The sequence below is a fragment of the Mastigoproctus giganteus genome, chromosome 2, assembly GCF_048544385.1.
Source record: "Mastigoproctus giganteus isolate SK-2022 chromosome 2, ASM4854438v1, whole genome shotgun sequence".
NCBI lineage: Eukaryota > Metazoa > Arthropoda > Arachnida > Uropygi > Thelyphonidae > Mastigoproctus > Mastigoproctus giganteus.
The window spans coordinates 203130870-203146216 of record NC_143576.1 but is presented as its reverse complement, the minus strand read 5'-3'; the positions used below and the strand labels follow the sequence as shown (position 1 = coordinate 203146216).

At 39.7% G+C, this 15347-nt stretch overlaps 1 protein-coding gene across 1 annotated transcript in view; it reads right to left on the bottom strand.

Annotated features, from left to right (window-relative positions):
* Positions 1–15347, bottom strand: part of LOC150089923 (purine nucleoside phosphorylase-like) — a 131573-nt gene that overhangs the window by 41146 nt on the left and 75080 nt on the right. Inside the window, exon 5 of the mRNA XM_090368900.1 lies at positions 10204–10379. Coding sequence (XP_090225026.1) covers positions 10204–10379 — 176 coding nt within the window. The remainder of the gene's footprint in view (positions 1–10203; positions 10380–15347) is intronic.

Sequence of the window (15347 nt, the reverse complement as noted above, 5' to 3'; positions counted from 1 at the left end):
TCATTTTTGTAAGCATATCAATTTATAAATTGATAATGGCTGCAGTTTACCTTTTACTGAAAAAATATTGCGCATCAAGGGAAAAAAATAAATGCAAAGATAAAAAAAAATGATAATAAGATCAATTTATAAGCATATAAATTAAAAGTAAACGACGAAACCTTCCATGGCAAGCGCATAACACATACCGAACAAGGATTAGCGAGAAACATCCACGCTCGCGATTTTGTCACCCCTCTCCCCCCACCCACTGAGCGCTGTTTTGACCGGGAAAGATAATTTTAGCCACGCTCATGTTTTTTTATGGCGGAAAATATTCACGGCGCTTTAAAATTCACATTTTTTTAGGTTTTATTTTATATTAAATCGACGATCGCGAATACGCGAAACCGCGAATACAGATACCGCGAATAGCGGGGGTTTACTGTACTCCCTCCTATCGTGTCTGGGCAGAATTGCAGACACTTTCAAATTCAACCCTATTTCACGGCTTTTTTTCAACAGTGACCTGTACTTGTTGAGTAATTCTACCGGTCTCCTACTCTTAATATCATTAGTGCCAACGTGTACAACTATATCACCTTTTGTGCCCCTGAAAGATGATATCCGCTCTACAACGTCATCAACCTTTGCCCCTGGCAGACATACCCTGGTCCTGTTCCACCTATCCTTTTTACAAAGGATGTTCCCCGTAACCATTTGCATTCAGGGTGTCCTCCAGAGTTATCAGCAGACCCAAGCCATGCCATGAAAACATTTCCCAGACCAAAATGCCAGCCCCACCAGCTTGCCTTCTGCCACCAATCATGTCCGGGTGTCTGTTCTTGGAGGTTTCACACCTAATATGCCACACTGTGATCAATGTCACTTAGTGGTTCCTTTATTTGCAGATTCTTAATGCATGAAGAATTACTACTGATAATCAGATCAAGAGTATTACTCCCTCTAGTCGCCTCCCGAACATGCTGATGTAGAATACAATCATCCAATAAATCCACAAAAGCCTTGTTAGTGTGTGAGTGACCAACCCACAAATTCAAGTCAACATCTGGGAAATTAAAATCCCCCATTATAAGATTCCCTGATTTACTGGCCCAGTTTTGGCTAAGTACAGTTTTTTATTATACTCATCAGAGTCTTTAGGCCTATAACACATTTCTAATCTCAAATTTGATTTCCCAGTGCTTATGTTACACAAAACTGATTCAACACTGCACTGTCCAGCAATGTCGACTGGCTGCACTTCCTTGGATTTTATGTGTTTCTTAAATAATAGCATAACCCCCTCCTCCCTTTCTATCCTGTCTATCCTTCCTGTACACATTGTACTCCCCAAATTCCAGTTCTACATTCCTTATATCAGTGTGACACCATGTTCTGATATCTCAAAAATATCTGCCTTTGATGTTTTGACCAACACCTCAAATTCATCAAATTTATTTACCAAACTCCTAGCATTGGTGTATATGCAAGTATACGTGCACCTGTTCCTATTTACTTGTACCACAATAACTCCCAGCAGTCTCTGAAATACCCTGCATCTTGTTTTCCAGGCTGCTGCTCATTCCAATAGAAGCAGTGCAAGAACCACTTTCACCTCTGTCAGCGGCTACTGTTAATCTATTAGTTCAAGTATCCCCCCCCCCCAAGCTAGCAGTTTTCCGACTCACCTAACACTGCCACGAATAGCATCAGAAAATATTCTTGCACCCTTTCTATTTAAGAGTATCCCATCCCTGTAGAAGCAGTCTCTCCTGTTAACAAACACAGACCAGGCTGAAAAAAATTCTACCCCTTGAGCCTTGCACAATCTCTCCAGGGCCGAATTGATTAACAAGACTCTCATCATATGGGCAGAATTGCAGACATTTTCAAGTTCAACCCTAATTCACGACTTTTTTTTTTTTTCAACAGTGACCTGTACTTATTTAGTAATTCTGCTGGTCTCCTACTCTTAATATCATTAGTGCCATGTACAACAATATCACCTTTTGTGCCCTTAAAAGATGATATCTGCTCTACATACTCTGGTCCTGTTCTACCTATCAACTACACAGTATTTTCCGGTTCCCCGTTTCCCTGACAATAGAGTCACCAACAACTACTAGTTCCTGTGGGACCAGCGAAATCTGCCTTGGGGATTGCCGCTGTGTTGTGTGATGATCAAGTGCAAGCTCTGGCACTGAAGTGGGCAGCTTTGAGCTTGATAGGCCTCTCAATTTAGATCCTTCGAGGGCATCCACCTTGTCCTTCAAGCAATCACATAGGCCCATAACAATGCTGAGTTGTTGCCCGATTTCCTCACACTCCTTACATCATGCACACACAAAGACATTCCCCTTGGCAATATCATGTCCCGTACCTAATTGGTCCATTAACATCAAACAAGCAGTGCATTTTAAAAGGCTGTGATTCAGAGGGCAACTGCCTCCCCTCAGTTCTCCCCTGAGCCACAGCCCTCCCATTAGCTTGAGCCTTTTGCTTTGCTGCTCTGGTCTGAGTCATGATTTTGATTCAATTTCAATACAAAATTATAACCCTAAACTTATATCCCAATGCAGTTATAACACTATATGTATATATATATATTTTTCAGTATCGAGTATTATCTAAGAGTTTCATTATATAACTTCCATATCAAGTTAGGTATTAACTAATAATGTTATATTTGTAAAACTAAGTCGTTTTATGTATTTAGTTAAATAAGTACAATTTAACTGACAGTGAAGTTTAACAAGATTAATAAATTTTACTGATTAATTGATAATACTATATACTACACTACACTATACTAAGCTGATGCCATCTAGTACGGGATATAACATCATAGTAGTTGTTGGTGACTCTACTGTCAAGGAAACGTGGAACATGCTTCATAAAAAGGATAGTTGGAACAGGACCATAGTATGTCTGCCAGGGCCAAAGGCTGATGATGTTGTAGAGCGGATATCATCTTTTAAGGGCACAAAAGGTGATATTGTTGTACACGTTGGCACTAATGATATTAAGAGTAGGAGACCATCAGAATTACTTAACAAGTACAGGTCACTGTTGAATAAAAGCTGTGAATTAGGGTTGAATTTGAAAGTGTCTGCAATTCTGCCCAGACAAGACAGGAGGGAGTATATGATGAGAGCCTTGTCGATCAATTTGGCCCTGGAAAGATTGTGCAAGGCTCAAGAGGTAGAATATTTTTCAGCCTGGTCTGTACTTGTTAACAGGAGAGACTGCTTCTACAGGGATGGTATACACTTAAATAGAAAAGGTGCAAGAATATTTTCTGATGCTATCAAGGCAGAGTTAGGTGGGTCGGAAAACTGCTAGCTTGGGGGAATACAAGGACTAACAGATTAACAGTAGCCACTGGCAGAAGTGAAAGTGATTCCTGCACTGCTTCTATTGGAATGAGCAGCATCCTGGAAAACAACACGCACAGTATTTCTGAGACTGCTGGGAGTCATTGCGGTACAAGTAAACACATGGGTTGTGTTGGGATAGCTAAGAATAGGAGCAGGTGCAAGTATACTTACATGTACACCAATGCTAGGTGTTTGGTAAATAAATTTGATGAATTTGAGGTATTGCTCAAAACATCAAAGGCAGATATCGTTGGGATATCAGAGACATGGTGTCACACAGATATAAGGAATGCAGAACTGGAATTTGGGGAGTACAATGTGTACAGGGAGGATAGACAAGATAGGAAGGGAGGAGGGGTTATGCTATTAGTTAAGAACCACATAAAATCCAAGGAAGTGCAGCCAGTCGACATCGCTGGACAGTGCAGTGTCGAATCAGTTTGGTATGACATAAGCATTGGGAGATCAAAATTGAGAGTGGGAGTGTGTTATAGGTCTAATGACTCTGATGAGTATAATAAGAAACAGTACAGTAAAATAGAGTGGGCCAGTAAATCAGAGTATCTTATAATGGGGGATTTTAATTTTCCAGATATTGAATGGAATTTGTGAGTGGGTCACTCACACACTAGCAAGACTTTTGTAATTTTATTGGATGATTGTTTTCTACATCAGAATGTTCGGGAGGTAACTAGAGGGAGTAATACTCTTGATCTGATTATCAGTATTGATTATTCATTCATTAAGAATCTGCAGATAAAGAAACCACTAGGTGGGAATGATCAGTCTGCTGAAGTGGGATTTAATCAAAGAGGTAACTACCATCAGGGGTAAAGGGAAGGGTTTTTGCTTTCATAAAGGCGACTACGATGGTCTGAGACAGTATTTAAATTCTATACAGCGGGACCAACTGATGATGTTACCAACAGCAAATTCAAAATGGGAAGCATTCAAGGAATATCTTGGATGCTACTAGGCTTTACATACCAACTAAGAAATATTGTTCGAGGTTTAGGCCTAAATGGATATCAGATGAACAAATGAGACATATGGCAGAGAAGAAAAATGTATGGGATACAAATAAATTAATGGGTGACATGGAAGCCTATGACAGATATAAGCTGGTCTGTAACCAAGTAAAAAAGGAGATTAGGCAAGCAAAGGCAGATTATGAGAAATCCTTGGCAAAGGATGCAAAGAAAAACAGAAAAAGAGTTCTTTACCTATGTAAACTCTAGAAGGATAGGGATGAATCAGATTGGTCCACTGGATATTGATGATTCAACTGTTGATGATTCTGCTCAGGTGGCTAACAAACTAAATGATTATTTTGCATCTACATTCATTAGCATTAGCAGAGGCATTTGATGCAAGAAAGCAAGCTTATGCAGCATCAGCCAAAAAAATAAAAAAATAAATAAATAAAAAAAAAATAATAATAAATAAATAAATAAAAAATAACCACTTCCACTTCACCCCTCTGTTTGTTCGAACTACCTATCCAGCTGAGACTTAAACTAATTTAGGCTATCAACTTCCACGACAAGGGATGGAAGTCTATTCCACCAACCAACCACCAGCTGGCTAAAGGCAAATTTCCTCACGTCTATGCTACATCTGTCTTCTCTCAATTTGAATTTATGCCTTCTAAGGTGATTGAAGGTCACCTTAGAAGGCATAGATTGAAGGTGATTGATTGCATGCTCAAACCATTCAAGGCTTTATACACCTCGCTGGTGCCTAGTCCCCAGACACTGTAATTTGCAAAACTTAAGCCTTTCTTCGTAAGAGCACCCCTTTGTTCCATTCACTAATCTTGTTGCCCTTCTCTGTACTCGTTCAGCATCTCTACATCCTTCTTGAAATGAGATCTCCAGACCTGTATACAGTACTCTAGGTGTGGCCTGACCATTGCCTTATACAAAGGAATAATCACCTCCTTATCCCTGCTAGAAAAATTCCTATATATCATCGACAATACACCATGAGCTACTCTTGCAGCCCATCTGCACTGCTCAGGAAACTTCATATCTGCCTGCACAACCACCCCAGGGTCCCTTTCATTCTCTACCACTGTCAGTGTAGTACCACAGAGTTGATAAGTTGCTCTGGGGTTGCTGTTTCCCATATGTAGTACTTTACATTTGTCAATGTTAAACTTCTTTTGCCACCTCTTAGCCCATCTGCTCAACCTTTCCAGATCCTGTTGCAGCAGCATAGTGTCAGTAGTGTCCTTGACAACCCTGCCAACCTTCATATCGTCTGCAAACTTGGCTGACGATACGAAGCCACTGATATTGATGATGGTACATTAAGCTTGATATACCATCATCAATATCATTTATAAATACAGAAAACAATAATGGACCCAATACTGAACCCTGAGGGACTCCACTAATAACGTTAGTCCACAATGAGCAGTGTCCATTGATTACCACTCTCTGTCTTCTCCCCCTTTCACCCATTAGGAGTTATTCAGGGAAGGGAATGCCAGAGGTGAGTTAAACTCTGGCAGTGAGCTAGATGATTTTGTAATAACTGAGATGAAAGTGGAGGAGAAATTGTTGAAGTTAAACATAAAAAAGGCACCCGGGGTGGACAGGATCCATCCAGTTATATTAAAGGAGGCAGCAAAGGAAGTAAGCAAATGCTTAGCCATAATTATGAGAGCTTCTTTGGACTCAGGGGAGGTACCCATGGACTGGAGATGTGCAAATGTGATCCCAATTTACAAAGGTGGATCAAAGGACAACACAAGTAATTATAGAACTGTTAGTTTAACTTCTGTTGCAGGAAAATCAATGGAGGCACTGGTTAAAGAAGCACTGCAGGATCATCTAGACAATACTTCAGTTATAGCTCGGACACAGCATGGTTTTGTTAAGGAAAAGTCTTCCTGACCAATTTGATTGGATACTATGATGTGGTCACAAAGGAACTGGATACAGGGAATAACTTTGATATCATACATTTGGATCTTAGAAAGGCTTTTGATACTGTTGCACATGGAAGACTGCTGAACAAATTAGAGCAGTGTGGCATTGGAGGCAAATTGCTGCTATGGATAAAGGGATGGTTGAGTGGGAGAAAACAGAGTGGAAATCAATGGACACTGCTCATCGTGGACTAATGTTATTAGTGGAGTCCCTCAGGGTTCAGTGTTGGGTCCATTGTTGTTTTCTGTATTTATAAATGATATTGATGATGGTATATCAAGCTTAATGTCCAAGTTTGCAGATGATGTGAAGGTTGGCAGGGTTGTTAAGGACACTAATGGCAGTACTCTGCTGCAACAGGATCTAGAAAAGTTGAGCAGATGGGCTGAGAGGTGGCAAATGAAGTTTAACATTGACAAATGTAAAGTACTACATATGGGAAGCAGTAACCCCAGAATGACGTATCAACTCTGTGGTACTACACTGACAGTGGTAGAGAACAAAAAGGACCTGGGGGTAATTGTGCAGGCGGACATGAAGTTTTCTGAACAGTGCAGACTGTCTGCTAGAGTAGCTTATAGTGTCTTTTCAATGATATACAGGAATGTTTCTAATAGGGATAAGCAGGTGATTATCTCCTAGTATAAGGTAACGGTCAGGCCACACCTTGAATACTGTATACAAGTCTGGAGGCCTCATTTTAAGAAGGATGTAGAGCTGTTGGAACGAGTACAGAGAAGGGCAACAAGATTAGTGGATGGAACAAAGGGTTGCTCTTACAAAGAAAGGCTTAAATTTTGCAAATTATAGTGTCTGGAGACTAGAATAAAGCCTTGAATGGTTTGAGCATGCTCAATGCTGATGGGATTCTTCCTCTTGTTCAGAATAATCACCTGAGAGCGTATAAATTCAAATTGAGATAAGACAGATGTAGGATAGATGTGCAGAAGTTTGCCTTTAGCCAGCGGGTGGTTGATTGCTGGAACAGACTTCCATCCTTTGTTGTGGAAGTTGATAGCCTAAATAAATTTAAGGCTTAGCTGAACAGGTATCTGGAACGAATGTAGGGGTGAAATGGGAGCAGGGAGGGTTTTTTTTTTTTTTTTTGGCTGATGCTGCATAAGCTTGCTTTCTTGCATCATATGCCTCTACTCATGCTAATGACGTATTGTTTAACAATGGCGGCAAGTTACAAATGGTAAATCTACAGATACTAAGTATTAATTAACTTTCAAAATTTTGCTATCTAAATTCAGAATAAACCAAGGATCTTGACTAGGTCTATAAGCTACTTATAAAATGTAATATAACAATTAAGTCAATAAAACGGCTAAATATAGCTCAAAACTTGCGTTCTCTGAAGCTGCAAAACATGTGGATAGGATACCCTTACCAATACTAAGTAATAACCTACAAATTCTCTATCAAAGTTAAAAATTAAACTAAGTATCGTAACTAGGAATATAAAGCTACTCTAGAAAATAAATTAATATGCCAATTTAAGTTAATAAAACAGAAAAATAAAAAAAAAAACTTCTCTATTATCTGAAGCCAAAAAAAACTTCACCTAAACAAGGCTACTCTCATTCCCAGATATCTCTTGTCAAACCATCTGTCCAATTTTTTTTTTAGGTCTTGTAGTAGTAACTACTACTACAACATGTCAGTTTAAAATTCAACATGACTCCCATCAATTTGGCAGAGAGAGGATTAATACATTAGATTTATGGATATCTGTAAAACAATTGTCACAGAAGACATGAATGCATATACAACATTAAGAAAATACAGCAAGAGGAGGTTGCTGAGTTGGATGTATACAGAGCATTGGACAGTGTAATAGAGGAGCAATGAAAAGTACCAAAGCCTATGACTGCATTACATCTGTAATAGTAGTGCAGAAAAGGAGAAATTACTAAGAGAGCAAAGAATGGAGACAATGAGTTTTTCATATATATGAACGCAAAGAAGAAAAATTGGATTATGAACCCTTGCATAATGGGTGTGAAAAATGGATGTGGAGAACTTTTCAATCTTTACAGATGAAAGGCCCTTCATAGTGAGAAAAGGCTGTATGGGTGAGAATGAGCAGTATGAAATTGGCAATACTGAAATTTCAAATGACTACTTATCAAGAAAATTTGAGCATAAAGGTAAGTCCTGGTGTCAAGGCATATACTCAGCAATTTTGAAGGTTGCAAGAGAGTGAACTGAACCATAAAGGTTAATTACGAGGACTTGGGAGAAATTCTTCTAGACTGGAGAAGTGCCAATGCATCACCAATATGTGAAGATGATTCTAATAGTGAAGTGGATAACCAGTCTGACTTCAGTGGTAGAGAAAAATCATGGAGGTAAAGATAAAGAGTGCAAAACAGGTACCCTTAAATCTAGTATGGGAAAGAACCTTAGAAAGAATCTTAAAAAATACACAATCCTTGGGTTTTTTAAAAGGGAAAATCTATGTTTAACTAGCCTGGTTAGCTATTTTGAAACAGTTACCTATGAGATGGATGTAAGAAATAATTTCAACATTATTTGGATTTTAACAAAGCATTTGACTAGTCCCTTGTGAGAGGTTAAGCTGGAACAGAATATGCTGGAATCACAGGTAAGACTAGAATGGATTACAAAGTGGCTGCACAGCAAGAGGCAGAGGGTTGTGATTAATGGTTACTCTTCAGATTGGTCTAACGTTAGAAATGGGATTTCTCAAGGATTGGTTCTGGGACCACTGTTGTTTCTTATTTTCACAAATAACATTGATGAAGAGACAGTGTGATGTATGTCAAAATTTGCAGATTGTGATTTTTGAAAATTATGAGACTAACAAATGATCAGTGCCAAGCAGATTTCCTTTAGGATGACTTGGACTGGATTCAGGATGGTTAGAAGAGTGGCAGCTATATTTTAATGCAGCATCCCTAAAATAACTTATACATTTGATGGAGCTTGATTTAAAAACAGTAGAGGAAAAAAGGAATTTGTGAGCTACAATATGGTCAGCCAAAGTTCTCTGAGAAGTGTAGACAGGCAAAAAAAAAAAATGGCCATGTTGTCCTATTTATTGAGCATTTGCTTGTGGAGATAAGGAGGTCATAATCCCACTGCATTAAAGCAATTGTAAGGCTATTCTTCAAATACTGTCTAAGTAGGGAGATTACACTTAAAAAACATTCAGCTTCTTGAAAGAAGTTGAAAGGCAGAGGATCTGCTTGGTGAGATCTGCAAAAGAGTACCATAGGAGATAAGACATGCTTGAGGGCTATAAGGTTACAACCAGGCAACCAAGCACCTCTTTAAGAACTATAAAGCTCTCGGTGGGGGGGGGGAAATAGTAAAAAGAACAAAAGTGTATTTTTATTGTTATCAATGATTCCAAAACTAGATATCATGAATTTAAATTACAGGGGAAGACATTCAGCCTAGATAACAGAAAATTCTTTTAGTCAGCAAACTTAATTACTGAAATATGTTACCTCTGTCTACTCAAGACTTGCATCTGCCAGCTTGGGAAAATTCAATGGCCAGCTGGCTAGTTACCTAGATGAGTAGAGAAACACATAGGTTGTTTATTTTCTTTTTATCTAGTTGTTTTATTATTTTTTATTTATTTTTTTTTTTCCCCAGTGCAGCAAAATCCATAAACTTACCTTGCACCACTGGCTAATACTAAGTTAAAACATTAGTTTCTTTTATTTATAGCTCATTTTATGCCTAGTTTCATTCTTTGAAATCATATCTTTACTAAGCCATTTAAAAAGGTACCCTTTATAAGACACACTTGAAAAATTTCTTCTGTGACTTATATGTGCTTTCCCATTAAATCAAAACAGACTATTATCTTTATAACTAAACCATTAATGTGTTAAGTAAAACTGAATATTTTAAAAATAATTTAAAAATACCTCTCTTCATTCCTTCCTCTCAAAGGGTTATCTCCTGCAAATCCAGGGAAATTAATATGATCTTTTATAATCATAATATCTCCTAAAGAAAACTGGGGATTAAGGCCTCCAGCAGCATTAGTAACGATCAGTGTTTTGACACCCATGAGCTTCATCATTCTTACAGGCATTGAACACTATAAAATGAAGAAAAGTCAGAATTTAAAGACAGTTTTTTCATGACATGTATTCCATTAATTTATTTTTCAATTTCATCAATGGTGAAATTGAAATTTCACCGTTGATGAACACGGCAGATCAATGGTGGTATTAAGCAAGGAAGATTACCACAAGAAAGGGTTAGACTTATTAAGTGATAGTGGTACTTACAAGATTATCCATAGAAACCCCTTGGCTAGCTTAGAACAGTGTGTAAATAAGATGCTACTTTCCTGGCTAAAAATGGAAAAGATTTCAAAGGACCAGTATTGGTCCATGCATGCAACAGGGTGTTGGCTGCCCAGATTTTATGGGTTACCCAAGATGCACAAGGAGAATGTTCCATTACAGCCCATAGTTTCCTTCACTGGTAGCCCTACGTATGCTCTATTTAAATATCTGGCGCAGCTGATTTCTATGGTTGTGGATCGGTCCCCGTTGATCATTGGAGATAGTGTGGAATTTGTGAACTTTGTAAGGAGTCAAGACATAGGGGAGGACGAGATGATGATGATGTCATATCATTATTCACGTGTATCCCCATAGCACATGGGGTAGAATGTGTGAAGTTGGCTTTACAGCAGGATAATACCTTAAGTGCTAGAACCCACCTAAACATAGAAGATATGTTGTGCTTTTGAATTATGTCTTTCTAGTACAACCTTGGTTTTCCAAGGAGTGATATATATAAACAGGTTCACGGCACAGCCATGGGTTCTCCAATCAGCACCATTGTTGCAAATCTGGCTATGGAGGAATTAGAGAATAGGGTTTTTGCGAGATTGGAGTTCCCTATGCGCAGGTGGAAACGATATGTCGATGACACGTTTACTATTGTAAAGGGGAGAGAGGAAGATGTGGTTTCGTTTCTCAATGGTTTCTCCCCCTTTATAAAATTTACCTCGGAGGTAGAAATAAATAGCACCCTCCCATTTCTGGACATAATGGTATATAGGGAAGGCCCCAGACTTAGAACTAAGGTTTATAGGAAACCAATGTGTAGGGGCCAGTATACACATTATAGGTCAGCACAGACTGCCCAACATAAAAATAGCATGGCCAGGGCACTTTTGGGAAGGGTGAGGACACATTGTAGCAACTCTGAGGAGGGGGAGAAGGAAATTAGGCAAATTTCAACAGATCTTATGAGGTGCGGTTACCCCCAGAGGGTCATTGATAAACACAATAGAGAGGAAGAGCCCATTCGGGTAGTTCCCTACTATCTGGGCCTGTCAGATCACATTACGAGGATGCTTTGCGACTTTCAGACAAGCTGTGTACAGCTCCAGGGGCCGGAGGTTGCACACAGTAGTGTCACAGGTCAAAGATCCCATTACTAGGGATTCTAGTAGTGGGGTCATATATGAGATCACATGCCCGGATTGTGGGAGAGACAGGACGGCATCTCAAGGACCGTTTGGGGGAACATTTAAGAGCAATACGGACCGTAGAGCTCAATAAATCCACCATTGCCGAGCACTATTGGGAAAAACAACACCAGATCTCCCCCGACAATGCCGTCATCCTTGACCGGGTGCATAGATTCTGGGACCACAAGTGGCTGGAAAGTCTGTGGATTGGATCCTCTGGCAACAATAGCATGAACAGAGACAGGGGAGTTAGGCTTCACCCCCTTTTTGAGGCAGTGGTTCTTGCCAGAGATAAACGTTTTAGTTTTCCACGTCCCCAGACCACTTCCGGTACACGTGAAAGGAATACAGAGTATGCACCTGGTCATCCAAGTGTGCCGTGAACCTGGTATTTAAGGATGCGTCGCTTAAGTTTCATTATTGCTGAGGAAGGAGGTAGACACCTCCGAGCCAACCGGGCTAGCCAAGTGGGTAAAGTACCTGCCCCGCAACCCAAAGGTCGCGGGTTTGATTCCCGCCTCGGGCTTGGATCAAAGTACAGCAAAAACCTTGGGAGGTGCAATATGGCCACAGAAGCCGATGCGCCAACAACTACCAAATCAAAAAAAAAAAAAAAAAAAAAAGACACCTCCGAAAGCTTCAATAGTTTTTTTTTTTTTTTTATCGCTTTTAAATTTATATTTTAATGCATTTTAACTTATTTATTTTTGTTGTAAACTAGTTTTGTTTAAATAATTAAATTTTTGTAAATATTATTTTACAGTCTTTTGTATTATTTTATTTTCTTATTAAATCAGTTTTAAACGGTTGGCGTATCTGTTTAAATTTGTGGTCCAGTCATTTTCTCTATATGTACTCTCCAAAGTTCACATCTATCTTTTCCATTTTGTACTGATTCTTGACACAAATCATCATGGTTTTCCGCAAAATATACTTGGAGGGATTGAAGATCCAAAGATGCTTCATGAAAGTTTATCGTAGGATCTTGAAGCATTTTCTGAACAATGTCAATCTTTTTGAGGATACTGTACCAAAAAAGGAGAGGCAAAAAATTGAAATTAATGATACCTTGTACAAGATTTACTGCTTCAAATCTAGTTTCTCTTGCTGCATTGAGACCGTTAGACAGCCACTCCAATAGATCTACTACGTCATTAATGGCATTGTAAACCCTCAAAATGATTGCAAGAGTTTCAGAAGTGTTGCACAAACCTAAAGTCGATCCACTATCACATTACTTTTATAGATGATTTTCTTTAGCTATAAGAACTTGTCTTTCAGTTTGCACCCCTGAATCTCAGTGCCTAGGGGTAATCTCAGCACCCAAGAGCAGAAAACATCTGAACTGAAGGCCAAAACTCAAATGACCTCCAGCAGCAGATGACAAAATTAATCACAGATGCAGCAGGCATAGCCATAAAAAAGAAATGCCCGGCTCCCAGGGCTGATCCCTGGTGGTTACCAGAACTAACTGACCTCAGACACAGAGCAAATAGAGCCCGAAAAGCATTCCAATGAGCACATAGAACCAGGCCACAGGCAGAGGTATCACGAAGCAAGCAATAATTACACGACCAAGATTAAGTAAAAGAAACACAGGAAACCCTGGTCAGTGTAAATGGAAATGCTGACCCATGGGAAATTGTTTATAGAGTTGTCACTAACAAGCTCCCTAGAGGGGAAGTGATTACCACTGAAACTGCACCGGAAAGTTATACCAGAACATGGAAATCATCAATTGATAACATATTAGACCTCAAACGGAGCTCCAGATTGAGGAAGAGAAAACTCTTATTGTACCTATAAGAACTTGTCTTTCAGTTTGCACCCCTGAATTGCTCAGAAAGGCAGTAGAGAAGATACCAGACATCATTCTAAAATCTCTTTAATTGCTGTCTTGCAGAAGGCTACTACCCTAATAAGTGGAAAACAACAAGAATAAGACTTATACTTAAGAAACCAACCAAACCCCAGGACAGCCAACATCGTACAGACCCACAGCTTTGCTTTCTACCTTGAGCAAACTTTCAGTGCTTCTATACCAGAGATTAGAAACTCACTTTCAGGAAGTGAACATGACGTAGCCGAACCAGTTTGGCTTCAGAAGAGGAAGATCAGCAGCAGACACTTTGAAAAACATAATTGAGGCAGCAAAAAACTGCAACATGGAGTATTTTCTCCTCATATCAATAGACTTCGTTGGCACTTTTAATTCTCTTTGGTGGCCCAGAATCCTGGCCAGACTTCGGCATGCCCAGATTCCCCGCAACCTGTTCTGCTGCCTTAGATCATACTTGGGTGACAGAAGGATTACAGTGACTACTCCCTTTGCCTCTGTCTCTAGGCAGGTCCACAGAGGCTGCCCTCAAGGATCAGTCCTGGAACCCCTTATGTGGACTCTTGTGCTGGACGAGTTCCTCAATATGGAAATCCCTAATATAAGAATGCAGACGTATGCAGTTGATCTCATACTGATGCTGCAGGCTAATAGAGGAACACAGCTGGAGACCCATGCAAATCATGTCATTCTGTTCTGCAAGGATGGGAACCTACTAAACATCTTACCGGAAAAGACACATTCAATACTCCTCAAGAGCTCCTTTGATCCCAGATCAAGATAAATGGAACAACCATTAAACTTCAAACAAACAGAAGTCAAATATCTTGGTATTATTCTAGATAGACACCTCAACTTCACACAGCATCTTAGTTACCTCAGAGCAAAATTCAAGAAATATTCCGCCCTATTCGCTAGAGTTACACGCAGAGACTGAGGTCTGAAGAAAAGGCAATCGCCATCCTCTACAAGGTGTTCTTTATCCTGGCTCTAGCCTATGCAGCGGGGACTTGGTACAACAAGGCAAGCACTGTTGTTAACAGAAGGAAATTGTAAACCATCAATTGAATAATTCTTCCCACAACAACCAGAGCATGCTGCACGGTGAACCCCCATGCTCTCCAGGTCCTTGCGGGATGTCTCCCTCTGGACTTGGAGATTGTGGGCCATGGGCTGCTGCACCAACATTACAAAGGAAGGGTAATCACACATTTAGGATACACTACTGACCCAACTCTGACAAGACCATAGGAAAAAAGACGTCTTACAGACCACATGAGAATAGTGTGGCAGAATTGGTGGAATGACTCCACTAAAGGCCGCATTAACTAGAAGCTTCATACCAGACATTGAACGTGTTTACCCTGTTTCCCTGACATGGTACTCTCCTGGATTTCATACCATTTATCTGCTGACAGAGCATAGCTCCTTCAGGAAGAAGCTACACAATTTTGGAAACTCAGACATAGCGCAGTATAGCTGTGGATATGAAGAAACTTGGGAGAACCCGCTCTACGAATGTAATATCTATGAAGACCTCTGTGGCCTGCTGTTTATCAAACTCTGCTCCATTCTTAGAAATCAGGAGGAGCATAGTGCTGCAGGAAGAAGAAAATTATAAGGATTTCATGCTTTTCCCTCAAAATCTCTTCACAAGGCAAAGAGCACTTCCACCACCCTGAATAAAATTTCAGCCTTTGGACCACCAAACAGACACAAAGAACACAACTGACCATTAA